Here is an 18,535-nt window from a genome sequence, read left to right on the forward strand (position 1 = left end):
AGCCTCCCGAGTAGCTGGGATTACAGGCACCTGCCACCACGCCCGGCTAATTTTTTTGTATTTTTAATAGAGATGGGGTTTCACCATATTGGCCAGGCTGGTCTCGAACTCCTGACCTTGTGATCCACCCACCTCGGCCTCCCAACGTGCTGGGATTACAGGCGTGAGCCACCGCGCCCAGCCTCTTCACCTGATATTTTCCCCCCTTATTTAACATTATATCCTAGGGATTACTCCATAGAAATATGTAGAAATATTCCTTATTTTTTCTCATCTGACAAAGGGCTAATATCCAGAACCTACAAAGAACTTAAACAAATTTACAAGAAAAAAACAAACAACCCCATCAAAAAGTGGGCAAGGGATATGAACAGACATTTCTCAAAAGAAGACATGCATACAGCCAACAGACACATGAAAAAATGCTCGTCATCACTGGCCATCAGAGAAATGCAAATCAAAACCACAATGAGATACCATCTCACACCAGTTAGAATGGCAATCATTAAAAAGTCAGGAAACAACAGGTGCTGGAGAGGATGTGGAGAAATAGGAACACTTTTACACTGTTGGTGGGATTGTAAGCTAGTTCAACCATTATGGAAAACAGTATGGCGATTCTTCAAAGATCTAGAAATAGAAGTACCATATGACCCAGCCATCCCATTACTGGGTATATACCCAAAGGATTATAAATCATGCTGCTATAAAGACACATGCACACGTATGTTCATTGCGGCACTATTCACAATAGCAAAGACTTGGAATCAACCCAAATGTCCATCAGTGACAGACTGGATTAAGAAAATGTGGCACACATACACCATGGAATACTATGCAGCCATAAAAAAGGATGAGTTTGTGTCCTTTGTAGGGACATGGATGCAGCCGGAAACCATCATTCTCAGCAAACTATCACAAGAACGGAAAACCAAACACTGCATGCTCTCACTCATAGGTGGGAACTGAACAATGAGAACACTTGGACTCGGGAAGGGGAACATCACACACTGGGGCCTATTATGGGGAGGAGGGAGGGGTGGATTGCATTGGGAGTTATACCTGATGTAAAGGACGAGTTGATGGGTGCTGACGAGTTGATGGGTGCAGCACAGCAACATGGCACAAGTATACATATGTAACAAACCTGCACATTATGCACATGTACCCTAGAACTTAAAGTATAATAATAATAATAAAAAGAAATATTCCTTATTTTTAATACCTGTATTTCAGTTGCTGTATGTACCTTATTACGTTCAACCAGTCTCCCTTGATAGACATTTGGGTGCTGCAATGAATTGCCTTGTGCGTATGTCTTAGCCACTTTTAAGGCTATTACTGTAACCATTTCTGTTTCCACTCTCATGGTTCTCTCTATGTATCTTAGTTACATGCTTGTATCACTGTATTGGTTTGGGAGGGCTGCCATAACAAAATATCACAGGTTGGTTGGCTTAAACAACAGATATTTATTTTCTCACAGTTTTGAAGGCTAGAAGTTCAAGATCAAGGTATCAGCAGGTTTGATTTCTTCTGAGTACTCTTTCCTTGGCTTGTGGATGTCCACCTTTTTGCTGTGTCCTCTCACACGGCCTTTCCTCTGTGTGTGCTCATTCTTTGTGTCCATTTGTGTGTCCAAATTTCCTCTGGTTATAAGGATATCAGTTAGATGAAATTAGGGCCTGCCCTAATGGCCTCATTTTAATGCAATCCTTTCTTAAAGCCCCTATCTATAAATACAGTTACATTCTGAGGTGTTGGAGGTTAGGGCTACAGTGTAGGATTTTGAAGGGACATAATTCTGCTTGTAACAATAACTAATTCTTTTTTTTCTTTCTTTTTTTTTTTTTTTTTTTTTTTTTTGAGACAGGGTCTCACTCTGTCGCCCAAGCTGGAGTGCAGTGGCATGATCTCAGCTCACTGCAACCTCCACCTTCAGGGCTCAAGCGATTCTTGTGCCTCAGTCTCTTGAGTAGCTGGGACTACAGGCATGCACCACCACGCCCAGCTAATTTTTTGTATTTTTAGTAGAGATGAGGTTTTGCTGGTTGTTGCCCAGGCTGGTCTCAAATTACTGAGCTCAGGCTATCCACCCGCCTCGGCCTCCCAAAGTGCTAGGGTTACAGACGTGAGCCACTATGCCTGGCCAGTAACTAATTATTGATTTATCAGCTTTATTTATGATCTATTTATTTGCTATTATAATGGATGAGGATTTATCTCATATTATATCATGTTACCTCCACCATCCTCTCTCAATTTTTGTTAATTATATTATACTATTTTAAATTTATCTGTTGGCTGTCTTTTAAAACTTTAAATTGTATATATTTTATATACACATGCATATAATTTTTTGTATATATGTATGTATTTTAAAAGTATACTTTTTTTGAGATAGGATCTTGCTCTGTCACCCAGGCTAGAGTTCAATGGCGCGATCTTGGCTCACTGCAACCTTGGCACCCTGGGCTCAAGCGATCTTCCCATCTCAGCCTCCCAAGTAGCTGGGACCACAGGTGCGCACCACCATGCCCAGATAATTTTTTTGTATTTTTAGTAGAGATGGGGGGGGTCTCACCATGTTGCCCAGGCTGGTCTCGAACTCCTGAGCTTAAGAAATCCGTCCACCTCGGCCTCTCAAAGTGCTGGGATTACAGGCATGAGCCACGGTGCCTGGCCTAAAATTATATATATATATATATATATATATATATAAATTTTTTTTTTTTTTTTTTTGAGACAGAGTCACATTGCCTGTCGTCCAGGATGGAGTGCAGTGGCGTGATCATGGCTCACTGCAGCCTTCACCTCCCAGGCTCAAGCGATCTTCCTGCCTCAGCCTCCTTAGTAGCTGAGACCACAGGTGTGCACCACCATGCCCAACTAATTTTTAAATTTTTTATAGAGACAGGGTCTTGCTATATTATGTTGCTCAGGCCGGTCTCGAATTCCTGGCCTGAAGTTATCCTTTCACCTCAGCCTCACAAAGGGCTAGGATTACAGGCGTGAGCCACACCATGCTCAGCCCAAGTCATGTATTTAAACTTTTCTTTCTTTTTTTAAAAAAAATCAGATTTGGAGTTTATCTCTTTACTTGCTACTTTGTGAGGATATTTCCATTCTTTCTGTCTCTCTTTCCCTTTAACCTTCCACCTTCTGTCACCTCTAACATTTGCATTTTTAGCTTTGTTGATCCCAAATAATGAAAACTGAAAAGGCATGTTATTGATTGTGACTATTATTTAACTCTGTGGATTATAATTTTATATCTCTGTATGTTTCCATCTGCTAGCTCTCTCAATTCTATTTTCTCAGATATTCTGTTGTTGAGTGTGATGTCCTTTCATGGCATTGGTTTCCCTCAATTGTTTGGTAATTCTTGCTCATATTTGATTTGAAATTCTGTGATGATCTTCTATGAATATGGTGTCACACTGTGTACTATAACCTGAATCCAGTGACTGATGAAGAGGTAGGACTGGATGTTTTTCATTAACTTGTGTTGTCAGCCACCTAGAACTCTGTTTCTGTCCAGCCAAAGTAATTGTACTCTCTGTTCCTTTCTGGAAAGGAGGGAGGAAGATCCTTTCTTAGGGAGGCCTACTGCCTGATGTTCCTACTGTTCACATCCAGGGCTGTTTCCACATTTTGCATTTTTGTGCATGTTGGGATATCTACCAGTTACAATACTGTGAGCTCCTTCAGTGAGACTGAATGTAAAGGTACTTAATAAACATTTGTTGGATTAATCCAAATTTTATTGCAGATGGAATTAAAAACTAGAACTCCAGTAGTCTAATGCTTATCATATACCTTTCTTCAAGTATGTGAAGCATTAAGTTTTTCAAAACTTTCTCTTCCTAAGTTACCTCAATGTTTTCTTTTAATATTTCCTCAGAAGATGTGTTTTTAAGTCTATTAATTTCTGCTATTATTTTTGTCTTAATGACCATTTCTCTTAAATTGTGGAGTTCAAAGTAGAACACAGAACTCTAACAAATGCTAACTGTTGCTTTTTGTTTTCTGTGAGTTACATGACTGAATATGGACAGAGGATTCAGTATTTTCTCCAGTATTCCCCAACCAATTTGGTGGAGGTATGAATTTTTAAAAATGATTTTCTAATTTCTCTCTTCTAGATGAATATAAGAATAGGAAGAGAATGGTTGGATGTTGGAAATTTTCTAATCGCTGATGAATGTTTTCAAGCTGCTGTGGCCGTAAGTTACCATTGATTTTTAGCTGAGGCAATTATTAGTAGTAACATCTGTGGTTATTGTCATTGGTACATTGTACTGTGGTTTTATTTTTCAGAGTCTGGAGCAATTATACATCAAATTAATTCAAAGGAGCTCCCCTGAGGCTGATTTGATCATGGAGAAGATTACTGTTGAGAGAGACCACTTCAGAGTGCTTTCTTACCAAGCAGAGTCTGTAGGTATCATGGGCACCAGGGTCTTCCAGTGGGGCATTTTTTCCATATGTAAATGTAAAAGAGATGATATATTACCTATTGGAAGAAAGTCAGATGTCACTGGCCTTTTATAGGATACTAATTTGACGTTTTTATCTCTGTTATATCTGAAGGTGATGTTACTAATGCTGATTGGAATCTATGGGGTGGCTAAGGGTGAGAAGACTGATATACAGTTAAACATCATTTTCACCCCCTGCATGTAACACCTGTCATTTATTTATGGCAGCAGTCCCTACTTAAAACACCTGTCTCTGTGACTCTCTCTTACATTCACAGTCTGCCTAAAATATTTGCCTGAAAAGAGCCTTCTCATTTGCAGTTGTTCTGAGTTGTCTATTGATGCTTTCTAAAAGTCTGCTGCGATCACACACTGTTTAAAGTTATATTTTACCTCTGTTTACCTTGTGGATTTCTTTGTCATCATACACTTAGGTGTGCATTTGAGCTATGATGAGTTTGCTTTCTGTTATTACACAATTTTGGAAATGAAAAATCCCCAGCTGGGCATGGTGGCTTGTGCCTGTAATCCCAGCACTTTGGGAGCCTGAAGTGGAAAGATTGCTTGAGCTCAGGAATTGGAGACCAACCTGGGCAGCATAGTAAGACCCCCATCTCTACCAAAAAATAAAAGTAAAAAATTAGCCAGGCTTGGTGGTGTGCACCTGTAGTTCTGGCTACTACGGAGTCTGAGGCAGAAAGATCCCTTGAGCCCAGGAGTCTGAGGTTAAACTGAGCTATGAGTGAGCTATGACTGTGCCACTGCACTCCAGCCTGAGTGACAAAGCTAGACTCTGTCTCAAAAAACAAACAAAATAACAACAAGAAAGAAAAGTCCCCTTTTTATTTTGTAACATTTATTGAGATACAATTCATATACCATAAAATTCACCCATTTACACTGTATAATTCAGTAATTTAGTATATTCACAGAATTGTGCAATGTTCACTACAAGCTAAGTTTAAAACATGTTTGTCACCCCAAAAAGAAATCCCCATCAGCATTAGCAGTCATTCCTCATTGCTTCTGACCCTAGCTCTAACAACCGTGAATTTATTTTCTGTCTCCATAGATACGCCTGTTTTTGACATTTCATGTTAATATAATCATGCAATAAGTGGTCTTTTGCGATTAGCTTCTCTCACTTAGCATAATTGTTTTCAAGGTTCATCAGTGTTGTTGCATGTTTCACTGTATGAATATGCCATGTTTTGTTTATCCATTCATCTATTGATGAACATTTGAGTTGTTTCCAATTTTTGTCTATTGTGAATAATTCTAATGTGAACATTCATTTACAGTGTGTGTATGTATGTTTTTAATTTTCTTTGGTATATAACTAGGGGTGGAATTGTTGGGTAGCATGGTAACTCTAAGTCTGTGTTTAACCTTTTGAGAAACTGCCAGAATGTTTTCCATAGTGGCTGAACTATTTTATTACACTTCCCCCAGTAGTATCTGAGGGCTCCAATTTCTCTACATCTAAAAATTTTATAGTTTTAGCACTTACACTTAGATCTGTGGTCCGTTTTAAGTAAATTTTCAGGTATAATGTGAAGTAGAGATCTAACTTCATTCTTTTGCATGTGGCTATTCAATTGTCCCAGTACCATTTGTTGAGAAGACTATTCTTTCCCCATATTGAATGACCTTAGCACCTTTGTCAAAAATCAACTTATCATAAGTGTAAGAGTTTATTTCTGGACTCTTGATTCTATTCCATTGGTCTATATGTCTAGCCTTATGCTGGTACCACACTTGTCTTGATTACTGTAGCTATGTAGTAAGTTTTGAAATTGGGAATTGCAAGTCCTCCAGTTTTGTTCTTTTTAACATTTGTTTGGACTTTTCTGGGTCCCTTACATTTCCATATGAATGTTAGGATCAGCTTTTCAATTTGTGCACAGAAGCCAGCTGGAATTTTGATAGGGATTGAATTTATAGAACAATTTGGGGGATATTGTTATCTTACGAATATTGTGTTCTGGTCCATGAACCTGGGATGTCTTTTCATTTATTTAGGTTGTTTAATTTTCTCTCATTTATTTATTTTTATCATTTTTTTTTTTTTTTTTGTAGAGACGAGGTTTTTGCTATGTTTCCCAGGCTGGTATCAAACTCCTGGCCTCAAGCAGTCCTCTCACCTTGGCCTCTCAAAGTGCTAGGATTATAGGTGTGAGCCACCATGCCTGGCCAGACCTATGTGTGGTATTTTTGTCGTTCTTTTACAGACAGGATCTTGCTCTGTTGCCCAGGCTGGAGTAATGTGGCCCAATCATAGCTCACTGCAGCCTCAACCTCCTGGGCTCAGGGGATCCTCCTCCCTCAGCCTCCCGAGTAGGTAGGACTATGGGGGTATGCCACTGTGCCTGGCTAGTTAAAAAAATATATATACTTTTTGGGTAGACGTAGGGTTTTACTATGTTGTCTAGGCTTATCTTGAGCTCCTGGGCTCAAGTGATCCTCCCACCTTGCCCTCCCAAAGTGCTGGAATTACAGGCATGAGCCACTGCGACTGGCCAGACCTATGTATTTTAATTGTCCACAAGCTCAAACTTAAATCAGTGATGTGACGTAGCTGCAAAAAAAGCTAGCACGGCCCTAGGCTATGTTAATAGATACATAGTGTCCACATCTAGGTAGTTAATTCACATTTTGAATATTGTGATAACTTCTAGACATCACATTTTAAAATTACTGAGTTGGTGTACAAAGTATATCATATGAAAAATATTTGGAGAATATAGTGATGTTTGTCTCAGAAAAAGAAGACAGTAGGAATGATAGCTCTCTTTGAATATTTTAAGGACTATTGTATTAAAAAGGAATTAAACTCCACAGGATAGAATGAAGAACAATGGTAGAAATTCTAGGAAGACGAACTGTGGCTTTATGTAAGTAGCTTTTTATCAGCGATAGTAATCGTATAATGGAATAGCTTTCCTGCAAGATTCTAAGTCTGTTTTCACTGGAAAACTGTAAGCAAAGATGTGAGTATCCTAATAATTATACATTGCAGAAGGAATTCCTTCATTTGGTAGGAAATTTGACTACTGTGATCCTTAAGTCCCTTTTAACACCAAGATCCTATGATTTCAGAAGGTCTTGTAGCATTTCTTCAGTGTGGTGGATGTTGATATCTAAATGGCATCTTCTTTATATAGCTGGTTAAAAGTGTTAGTTGTTATAATCAGTAATGAGAACTATATAATTCTTGACTTTGATAAGTGATGACATCTTCAGAAGTTGAAGTGAAGGCTAATTCCTTTTGCTGTAAGTTCATTTTTCATTTCTAAGACACTCTCACCATTAGAGTTTATGAGTTTTGTTGATATTTGCTTGGGAGAAGACATCTTTAAAATGGCGGTTAATAGCGGTGTTTGATAATGAGTTTTCTCTGTCCTAATAAAGCTGCTGAGAGGCCTTATCTTTTTCTAGGCACCTACCATTTAACCAGTTAGATAATTGCTTTATTATTTATTAAATTATTCAACAGACAAGGAATATCTTCTATGAACAGACTACTATGCTAGGTTTTGTGGAGTAATGCAAACAATCACATATCCTATCTTCAAGGATTATAGTTTAGTTGGTGAGATAAAGGATGCATATACAAGATAGAAAAAATTGGGTACTATAATAGTTGTACAGATAAGTGATCTACATGCAGTGTTCAGTGCTGTGTGTGAGTGGAGATATAATATATAGTCATTTTCCTTAAGAAAATTATAAGCTAGTTTGAGAGATAGGCCATAAGTACATGTTCTAAAACTGGAAAAAGGAAAATATTAAGTGCCAAATGAATGACTTAGGTTAGGTGGGACACAGACTTTGTCTAAAGTGGTCACATCACCTTCCTAACAATTGTTAACATTTTATTTTTCCTCAATCCCTATATCCACTTGCAAGGTGAAGGATACTTTTCTGTGTATGCATGTGCCAGATTATTCTTCTGTAATCTTTCGGAATTGTAAAAATAACTATAGATCTTGGTGTTTCTCCTAATTCCCCATTTCCCTTGGTTACTGACAGTGCCTCTTTCTGCATTGTGCATCATCTGCAGATGCAAGGATCGTATATTTTGCTTCTGCTCCCTCCCCTATTTAAAGTGAGACCATTTGTAGAAGCTGACAAGGTCACACTGAGGAAGGGGCTATGAGCTTACCTATAAAGACTACGATGGAGGCTATCCTGGAGACACAAGCCAAGTGAAAGCCAGCTTTCTCTATTATATCAAGGACTTTGGTTCACCATCTTTCCTAGTAGTTAAAAAAGTAGTAATGTAAAAAAAATTAATCTGCATTGTCAGCTTCTAGCATAGTGCATAGCACGTAATAGATATTATGTAAATGTGTGTGGTACAAATGAATCTGCTCTCCCCCTATTATTCCTTTCTGATCTTTTTACCCCCCTCCCCCCATCCTATCAAAAGAGTGGCAAGTAGTATGTAAAATGTGAAAGACTGAAAAACACTAGTACAGGCAAGTACTACAAGAGTGTAGAAAAGTGGGGAGATTATTGTGGACTGGGTTGTAGGGGAAGACACACAGGATTTAGAGCATGATTTGAACTTTGAAGGAAGAAACAGACTTAGGAAAGTGGGGAAGAGGGCACAGAATATTCCAGGCAGAGCAAAGGTTTGCACATGAACAAAGTCATATAAGGCAGTAATGTGCATGCCATGTTTAAGGAAGAGTGTGACCAGTTTATCTGAAGGAAAGTATTTTGCAAGGGCACGATAAGTGCTAAGTCTGGAGAAGTAAGTAGGGCCAGGTTGAGAAAGCCCAAATATACCTCTTTGAAAAAATACTTTTGATATTTTCCTAAAGGTACTGGGGTAATTGAAAGTGTTTAGGAAGAGGTTTGGTGGCACCTAGTGAAGAGTAACCTGTAATCATGTTTAGACTTGATTGAAAAGTAAACAGGGCTGGGCGCGGTGGCTCAAGCCTGTAATCCCAGCACTTTGGGAGGCCGAGACGGGCGGATCATGAGGTCAGGAAATCGAGACCATCCTGGCTAACATGGTGAAACCCCGTCTCTACTAAAAAATACAAAAAAACTAGCCGGGCGAGGCAGCGGGCGCCTGTAGTCCCAGCTACTCCGGAGGCTGAGGCAGGAGAATGGCGTAAACCCGGGAGGCGGAGCTTGCAGTGAGCTGAGATCCGGCCACTGCACTCCAGCCTGGGCGACAGAGCAAGACTCTGTCTCAAAAAAAAAAAAAGAAAAATAAACAGAATCAAGGCATAGTGTAACCATGAACCGGTGAAAGCCTGGACTATAGTAGTACCAATAAGAATGAGAAAGAAGGGACAGATATAGGAGACATATAAAGGAAGGAATCATTTACGCTCAGTGAGAAGGACTTGAACCATTGAATCTTTGGAGGCAGGAAAGGGAGGATAATAAAGCCTGTTCATTCCACAAACATTTACATGTTGTTAGGAGGTGGGAGAGTACAGTCAAAAGTAGAGCAAACACTGCTAGGCATGGTGGCTCACACCTGTAATCCCAGCACTTTGGGAAGCCAAGGTGGGAGGATCATTTGAGGTCAGGAGTTCAAGACCAGCATGGGCAACATAACTAGACCCTATCTCTGTGAGAAAAGAAAAAAAAATTAGGCAGGCATGGTGGCACATGGCTGTGGTCTCAGCTTCGTGGGAGGCTGAAACAGGAGGATCACAGGTTGAGGCTGCAGTGAGCCATGATCACACTATGGCACTCCAGCCTGGGTGGTAGAGTGAATCCCTGTCTTTAAAAAAATCAAATTTAATTACATTAAAATTTCAAAAAGCAGAGCAAACAAAAAAGAAGGAATACCAGAGATGAAAGAGGACTAGAACAGTGTGGGTCATCCATGAGAAGAGAGCTTGGAGAAAAGGATGATCAACAGTGGCCAGTGCGTCAGAGAAATAAAAGAAAATGAGATTGGAATAAACGGCATTGAACCTGATGTTTAGGAAGATGATAGTGACCATAGAAAGCAGTTTCAGTAGTAAGGTGTCTCAGTTCATTTCGTATTGCTATAATGGCATACCTGAGGCTGGGTAATTTATAAAGAAAAGAGATTTATTCTTGCTCATGGTTCTACACGCTGTACAAGAAGCATATGCCAGCATCTGCTTCTGGCCAAGGACCTCAGTAAGCTTTCAGTCATGCCAAAAGTCTAAGGGGGAGCCGGCATATCACATGACAAGAGAGGGAAGAAGAGATACAGGGGAGGGTGATACCAGACTCTTTCAAACAATGCCATCTTACAGGAACTACTAGAGCAAGAACAACTCACTGTTACTGTGGGGAGGGAGCCAAGTCATTCATGAGAGATCTGACTCCATGACCTAAACACCTCCCACTGGGCCTTACCTCCAAAATTGGGGCATCACATTTCTCTCTTTTCTTTCTTCCTTCTTTTTTTTGGGGGGGGGTATTTCTAGTAGAGATGAGGGTTTCCCCATGTTGGCCAGGCTGGTCTCGATCTCCTGGCCTCAAGTGATCTGCCTGCCTTGGCCTCCCAAAGTTCTGGGACTACAGGCATGAGCCACTGCCTAAATACTTAGTCTTTTCTGATGAAATTGGCGGTGGTGTTAACAAATGTGATTTGATTTGATTTGATTTTTTTTGAGACCGAGTCTCGCTCTGTTGCCCAGGCTGGAGGGCAGTGGTGCCATCTCGGCTCACTACAACCTCCACCTCCTGGGTTCAAGCGATTCTCCTGCCTCAGCCTCCCAAGTAGCTAGCTGGGACTACAGGCAGCCGCCACCATGCTCAGCTAGTTTTTGTATTTTTAGTACAGACGGTGTTTCACCATGTTGACCAGATATGGTCTCGAACTCCTGACCTCGGGTGATCCACCCGCCTCGGCCTCCCAGAGTACTGGGACTACAGGCATGAGCCACCATGCCTAGCCAACAAATGTGTTTCTAAAAACTTTTAAAATTTTTGAAATAAGCATAGATTTGCAGGAAGCTACAAAAATAGTAAAGAGAGATCTGTGTATCCTTCACCCAGTTTTTCCCCAGTGGTAATATCTTGCTTACATATAGTGCAATATAAAACCAGGAAATAGACATTGATACAATCCACAGACCTTACTTAGATTTCACCAGTTTTATATGAACTCTCTTGTGTGTGTTCACGTATGTTTATATAGTTCTGTACAATTTCATCACATGTGTAGGTGTAGATTCATACCACCACAATCAAGATACAGAACAATTTCATTACCACACAGATTCTTTACATAACCCCTTTATAGGGATACCCCTTTCCAGTCATCCAAAACCCAGGCAACCAAAACCTAGTCTCCATCTCTATAATTTTGTCATTTTAAGAACATTGTATAAATGTAATAATATACTATGTAACCATTTCATATTGGTTGTTCTCACTCAGCATGTTTTTTTTTTTTTTTTTTTTGCGATCCATCCTTGTTGTTTTATGTGTTAATAGTTTGTTCTTTTTGTTTGTTTGTTTGTTTTTGAGACAGAGTCTCGCTCTGTCGCCCAGGCTGGAGTGCAGTGGTGTGATCTCGGCTCACTGCAACTACTGCCTCCCGGGTTCAAGCGATTCTCCTGCCTCAGCCTCCCAAGTAGCTGAGATTACAGGCATGTGCCACCACATCTGGCTAATTTTTTTGTAGAGATGGGGTTTTGCCATGTTGGCCAGGCTGGTCTCAAACTCCTGGCCTCAAGTGATCCGTCCACCTCTGCCTACCAAAGTGCTGGGATTACAGGCATGAGTCAACACGCCCAGCCCTGTTCTCTTTTTATTGCTATGTAGAATTCTATGCTATGGATGTACCAATTTGTTTAGCCATTCACCATTGAAAGAATTTGGGTTGTTTCCAATTTTTGGCTATTGTAAATAAGTTGGCATGAACATTTTCATACAGGTTTTTGTGTGGACATAAAGGGTATATTTAGTTTTTTTTTTTAGAAACTGCCAACTGTTTTCTAGAGTGGCCATGCCATTTTACATTCTGTGTTTTGTTTGTTTTGTTTTGTTTTGTTTTGTTTTGTTGTTGAGACAGAGTCTCACTCTGTCACCCAGGCTGGAATGCAGTGGCATGATCTCAGCTCACTGCAACCTCCGCCTCCCAGGCTCAAGTGATTCTCCTGCCTCAGCCTCCCGAGTGGCTGAAACAACAGGTGTGTGCCACCATGCCTGGCTAATTTTTGTATTTTTAGTAGAAATGGGGCTTTGCCATGTTGGCCAGGCTGGTCTCAAACTGCTGACCTCAGGTTATCTGCCCACCTTGGCCTCCCAAAGTGCTGGGATTACAGGCGTGAGCTACTGCAACCGGCCACCATTTAGATTCTTACCAGTAATGTATGAGAGATCCCATTTCTTTGCATCCTTGCCAGCATTTGGTATTGTGACCAATTTTTTTATTGTAGCTATCCTAATAGATATATAGTGATATCTCAATGTGGTTTTAATTTGCATTTCTCTAATGGCTAATGATGTTGAATATCTTTTCGTTTACTTATTTACCATCTGTATCTCCCTTTAGGCAAAATATCTGTCATTTTTCTTGTCTATTTTCTATTTCGATTGATAGTTTACTGTTCAATTTATGGGATTATTTATATATTCTCGATATGATTCCCTTGTCAGATAAATGTTCGCGAATATTGTCTCATTGCAGCTTGTCTTTTTGTCCTTTTTAATAGGGTCACAGAATACAGTTTTGATAAAGTCCAATTTATTGATTTCTTTTTCTTTTATGGATCATGCTTTCAGTGTCATGTCTCAGAATGTTTCACCTAGCCCTAGGTCTCTTAAATTTCCATTTGAATTTTAAGATCAGCATGTTAATTTCTGCAAAAAAAAGCCAACTGGAATTTTAATGGAATTGGATTAAACTTATAGATCAACTTGGGGACTATTGCCATTTTAATATATTGTCTTTTTTTTTTTTTTTTTTTTTTGAGACAGTGTCTCACTCTATTGACCAGGCTGGAGTGCAGTGGTGCCATCTCGGCTCACTGCAACCTCTGCTTCCTGGGTTCAAGCGATTCTCCTGCCTCAGCCTCCTAAGTAGCTGGGATTACAGGCACGTGCCACCATGCCTAGCTACTTTTTGTATTTTTAGTAGAGACGGAGTTTTGCCATGTTGGCCAGGCTGATCTCGAACTCCTGGCCTCAGGTGATCAGCCTACCTTGGCCTCCCAAAGTGCTGGGATTACAGGGGTGAGCCACTGGGCCCGGCCCTGATGGTAGTTTTGACTGCCCAAAATGTACACATTTTTAAATACTGACTTACAGTTTATGAAATGCTTTCACATCTGTGATCCCATTTGATCCTCATAAGATCCATCCTGTATTGTAGACATTACTGTCCCTATTTTATAGTTAAGAAAGTAGAACCTCAAAGAGATTGTGACTTACCTAAGTTCACTGAGCCAAGAAGTGGAAAAGCTGGGAATGCAAAGCTCATATTCTTTTCACTACATCAGTATAGGCAGGACATCACTCCACACCTAATGAATCACAGTCTCCAAGTGGTGAGAGCTGGGCATGTGATTTTCAGAAAGCTCCACTGGTGAGTCTGATGCTCACAAAAGGTTACTACAGCACTGTATTGTGCTGCCTCTTCTTTAAGACTTCTTTTACTTGAAATCTTTATCTTTGGGGCTTGAAATATTTATTTCTAGTCATAAGAAGACGAATAAATTTTCAAAACTAGCCTGAATTATTAGAGCTTTGATTTCTCTAAGATAAAAATCTGAGTAATGATAGACACTATATGAGTTGTTTGAACATTAAAGTCTCATATTGTTTTATATGTTATAAGAACAGACAGCAGTATCTATCCTCTGATATGGGGTTGTCACTCAGCCTTCCTCTTTTATAGTAAGATTTTCTCCACCTTGAATAATGAATTAATCAGCAAGTATTCATAGAATATAGTGTAGAAAGGGATATTATTTTCTAATCTCTGTATAGAGATATGGCTTATTGAGGCACTTGTGTTAGCAATTTATTTTCCCCTTTAATAATATCTAGTATTAAAGCCTTATAAGAGAGTATCTACTGAGCAAGATGTCAGGCTTACTATTCAGCAGTTAGAAGAGAAAACTAGAGAGAGACTGGCGTCTTACGTGTTGTTTATATTTTCTTCTCTCTACTCAATTCTTTTATTATTCAAAGCACAATAATATTTGACACCACGTAAAGAAGAGAAGAAAATAGCAAGTGTAGTATTTTATTATTTCCTTGTACGTATCCACGGTTTTCTTACAAAAATGCTTTGTCAGCTTTTTTTTTTTTTTTTGGTGACAGAGTCTCACTCTGTCGCCCAGGCTGGAGTGCATTGGTGTGATCTCAGCTCACTGCAAGCTCCGCCTCCCGAGTAGCTGGTATTGCAGGTGCCCACCACCACACCCAGCTAATTTGTGTGTGAGAGAGTGTATGTGTGTGTGTGTTTTAAGTAGAGACAGGATTTCACCATGTTGGTCAAGCTGGTCTCAAACTGCTGACCTCAGGTGATCCACCCACCTCGACCTCCCTAAGTGCTGGGATTATAGGCGTGAGCCACCATGCCTGGCCAACTAAGTTCTTAAATGACTGAAACAAGCCTCTTCTATAAGTGCTAAAGTAATGTGTGATTGATGTTTTCATTCATTTGGGGGTGTTCAGTCATAGAATGGTAGAAATGAAAGGGACCCTACAGATAGTCTAGTACAGTTTCCTCACTTTATGAATGAGGAAACAATCTGTGAGAACTTAAGGCTCAAAGTTACACATGATAAATGGCAGAGTGGCTCCTTTGGCTTCATGATGAGATTGTACTAAGCTGCTTTTCTTTTTTCTTAAAAAACTTTTTTTAAAGAGATGGGGTTTTGCTCTGTCATCTGTGGCAGGAGTAGAGTGGTATCTTCTTAGCTTACTGCAGCTTCGAACTCCTGGACTTGAGCAATTTTCCTGCCTCAGCCTCTAAAGTAGCTGGGACTGTAGGTATGTGCCACATGTCTGGCTAATTGATAAGCTGCTTTTTGTAGTGGATATACACAGCAGTTCAGACTATGAGGTTATTGTGAGCTTGTTTTAAGACAAAGACTGCTGTTTAACTTAATTCCTCTAATGTAAAGGTGAATACAAGAGCTATTCAAGTTGCAGAAGCATCTAGTAGACCTGGCATTATGTCATAATATAATAACCTAAGGTAGTACAACCAGTTTTTGCATTTCCAGAAAAGTAAATGACTCCCAGTCATTCAGTATCAACTCTGTGTCACCAAAGATTACCACTTATTCTTCTGTATTTTGAGCAAACTATTTGTTTAGCTCGAACAACTAGTATTGCTAAAAATATTAGAAAACAAAATAAGACTTTTAAATACTAGTTAAAATGCTAAAATCGACTTAGAGACAAATAACCTTGTAATTTCATTTTAACCAGTTATTGACATTCTTTGTCTTTTTCAGGCAGTTGCTCAAGGGGATTTTCAAAGAGCATCTATGTGTGTACTGCAGTGTAAAGATATGTTGATGAGGCTCCCCCAGATGGTGAGTGAAATCTGCATTCTCCAAGAGTTTGAAAATATGCTATATCAAGTTCCAGGAAGAATCATTACTACTTCATGCAACCTTTTGGAAATTCTATTTGAGATCAGTTCCACATAAGTAGCTGATCTTTGAAATATTTTACTTCCTTTGTTCTTTACCAGAAAGGGCATTTGAAAAAGCTATATGGAATATATATATATATATATATTTTTTTTTTGAGATGGAGTCTCACTCTGTCGCCCAGGCTGGAGTTCACTGGTGCGATCCCGGCTCACTGCAACCTCCACCTCCCGGGTTCAAGTGATTCTTGTGCCTCAGCCTCCCAAGTAGCTGGGATTACAGGCCTGTGCCACCACACCTGGCTACTTTTTGTATTTTTAGTACAGATGGGGTTTCGAAACATGGTGGCCAGGCTGCTCTGGAACTCCTGGCCTCAAGTGATCCGCCCACCTCAGCCTCCCAAAGTGCTGGGATTACAGGCATGAGCTACCACACCTGGCCAATATGGAATATTTCTTAAAATTTTCTTTGCTTTGTCTTTTATTGTCAAACCATCTTGATAACATTTGCTCCATATTTCATGCTATACAACAAAAGAAAGAAAAAAAATGAGTTTGTCTGCTGACAAGGTTGATAGCAGTTAATCATGTTACTGTCATAGTATTTTTCTATACTGGGATTTGGAGATGTGAGAGATTTGATGGGATAAAGCCTGCATCCTGGACTGGATCTCATGAAAATTCCTAAATACATAGTTTTTTGCTTTTTCATTTTATCTTCCCTTTCCATTCTTTCTCTCCTATTTCAGTGCCTGTGCCTACTTCAGTCTTTACTATCACAGAGGGATTAATAATGGAGATATAATTTGGTATTAGGGAGAATGTTCCCAGTATTGCATACATCGTACCTATTTGTGAGATTGGTCTTATTTTTTCCCCAAATTGAGTGTCATAATGTAGAAGTTAATTCAGTAAACATTTATATGTTGCCTGTTATGTGTCACATCAGACATTCTTCTAGGCTTTAAAAACTTTTAAAACAATTTCATATTTATAGAAAAGTTATAAGAATAGTACAAAGAACTCCTGTATACCCTTTGCCTGGAAACGTCATTCAAATTTTCCAATAATGTTCTATATAGAAAATGGTTTCAATCTAGAATTATACATAGTCTTCAGGCTCCTTCAATCTGGAAATCTGGAACACCTCCTCATTCTTGCCTTGCTATTCATGATCTTGGCAGTTTTGAAGATTACAGATCAGTCATTTTGTAGCATGTGATTTAATATGGGTTTAGCCAAAGTTTCCTCATGATTAGAACAGGTTATGAATTTGAGGCCAGAAAATCACAGAAGAGATTCTATGTTCTACTCATGGCTTCCTATTAGGTGGTATACAGGATTGACTTATACTATTATTGGTGATGCTAGCTTTAATCTTTGGATTAAGATCGTGTCTTCCAGTTCTTTTTGCTGTAAACCTGTATCATTCTGTGAGTGATACACTAAAACTATGGAAAATCTAATTTCTCATTCTACTTTCACCAACTTTATTCTTTTTTCCTCCAATTTTCTAACTTTATTGGGGGTATAATTGACAACATTTGTATATATTTATTATATATAACATGATATTTTGATATATTATACATCATGAAAAGATCACCATCAAGCCAATTTATATATTCATCAACTCACACAGGTTTTTTTGTGGAGAAATATTTAAGATCTACTTTCTTAGCAATTTTCAAGTATACAATACATTATTATAATATTAACTATAGTCACTGTGCTATACAGTACAGCCCCAGAACTTATTCATACAGCCTAAATGAAACTTTGTACCCTCTCCCCTTTTATTTGACAAGATAGAGTATTGCTCTGTTGCCAGACTAGAGTGCAGTGGCATGATCCTGGCTCACTGCAGCCTCAACCTCCTGGGCTAAAGTGATCCTCCCACCTCAGCCTCCTGAGTAGCTGGGACTACAGGTGTGTGCCACCAAGGCTGGCTAGTTGTTTTTTTTGTAGAGATGGGGGTCTCACTATGTTGCACAGGCTGATCTTGAACTCCTGGGCTCAGGCAGTCCTCTTGCCCCAGCCTCCCAAAGTACTGGGATTGTAGATGGGAGCCACTGTGCTTGGACACTTTGTTCCCTTTGACCAATGTCTCCTCATCCATTCCCCAAACCCATGGCAACCACCTTTATACTCTCTACTTCTATGAACTCAGCTTTTTCAGAATCCACATGTAAGTGAGATCGTGCAGTCAGTATTTGTCTTTCTGTGGCTGGCTTATTTCACTTAGCTTAATGTCCTCCAGGTTCATCTGTGTTATCACAAATGGCAGGATTTCCTTCTTTTTTATGGCTGAATAGTATCCTATTGTATACAAATAGCACATTTTCTTTACCCATTCATCCCTTGCTGGACTCTTAGGTTGATTCCATAGCTTGGCTATTGTAAATAATGCTGCAGTGAACAAGGGATTGCAGATATCTCTTAAAGATACTTATTTTATTTCCTTTGGGTATATATCCAGAAGTGCGAT

General features: G+C 39.4%; 1 protein-coding gene across 2 annotated transcripts in view; it reads left to right on the forward strand.

The window, feature by feature from the left end:
• Positions 1-18,535, forward strand: part of TEX11 (testis expressed 11) — a 330,215-nt gene that overhangs the window by 63,850 nt on the left and 247,830 nt on the right. For both annotated transcript variants that reach the window (XM_025372487.1, XM_025372486.1), the window contains 3 exons: positions 4,146-4,226; positions 4,321-4,440; positions 15,908-15,988. In XM_025372487.1, the coding sequence (XP_025228272.1) occupies positions 4,146-4,226; positions 4,321-4,440; positions 15,908-15,988 (282 nt within the window). The remainder of the gene's footprint in view (positions 1-4,145; positions 4,227-4,320; positions 4,441-15,907; positions 15,989-18,535) is intronic.

This window comes from Theropithecus gelada, chromosome X (assembly GCF_003255815.1).
Source record: "Theropithecus gelada isolate Dixy chromosome X, Tgel_1.0, whole genome shotgun sequence".
NCBI classification, from domain to species: domain Eukaryota; kingdom Metazoa; phylum Chordata; class Mammalia; order Primates; family Cercopithecidae; genus Theropithecus; species Theropithecus gelada.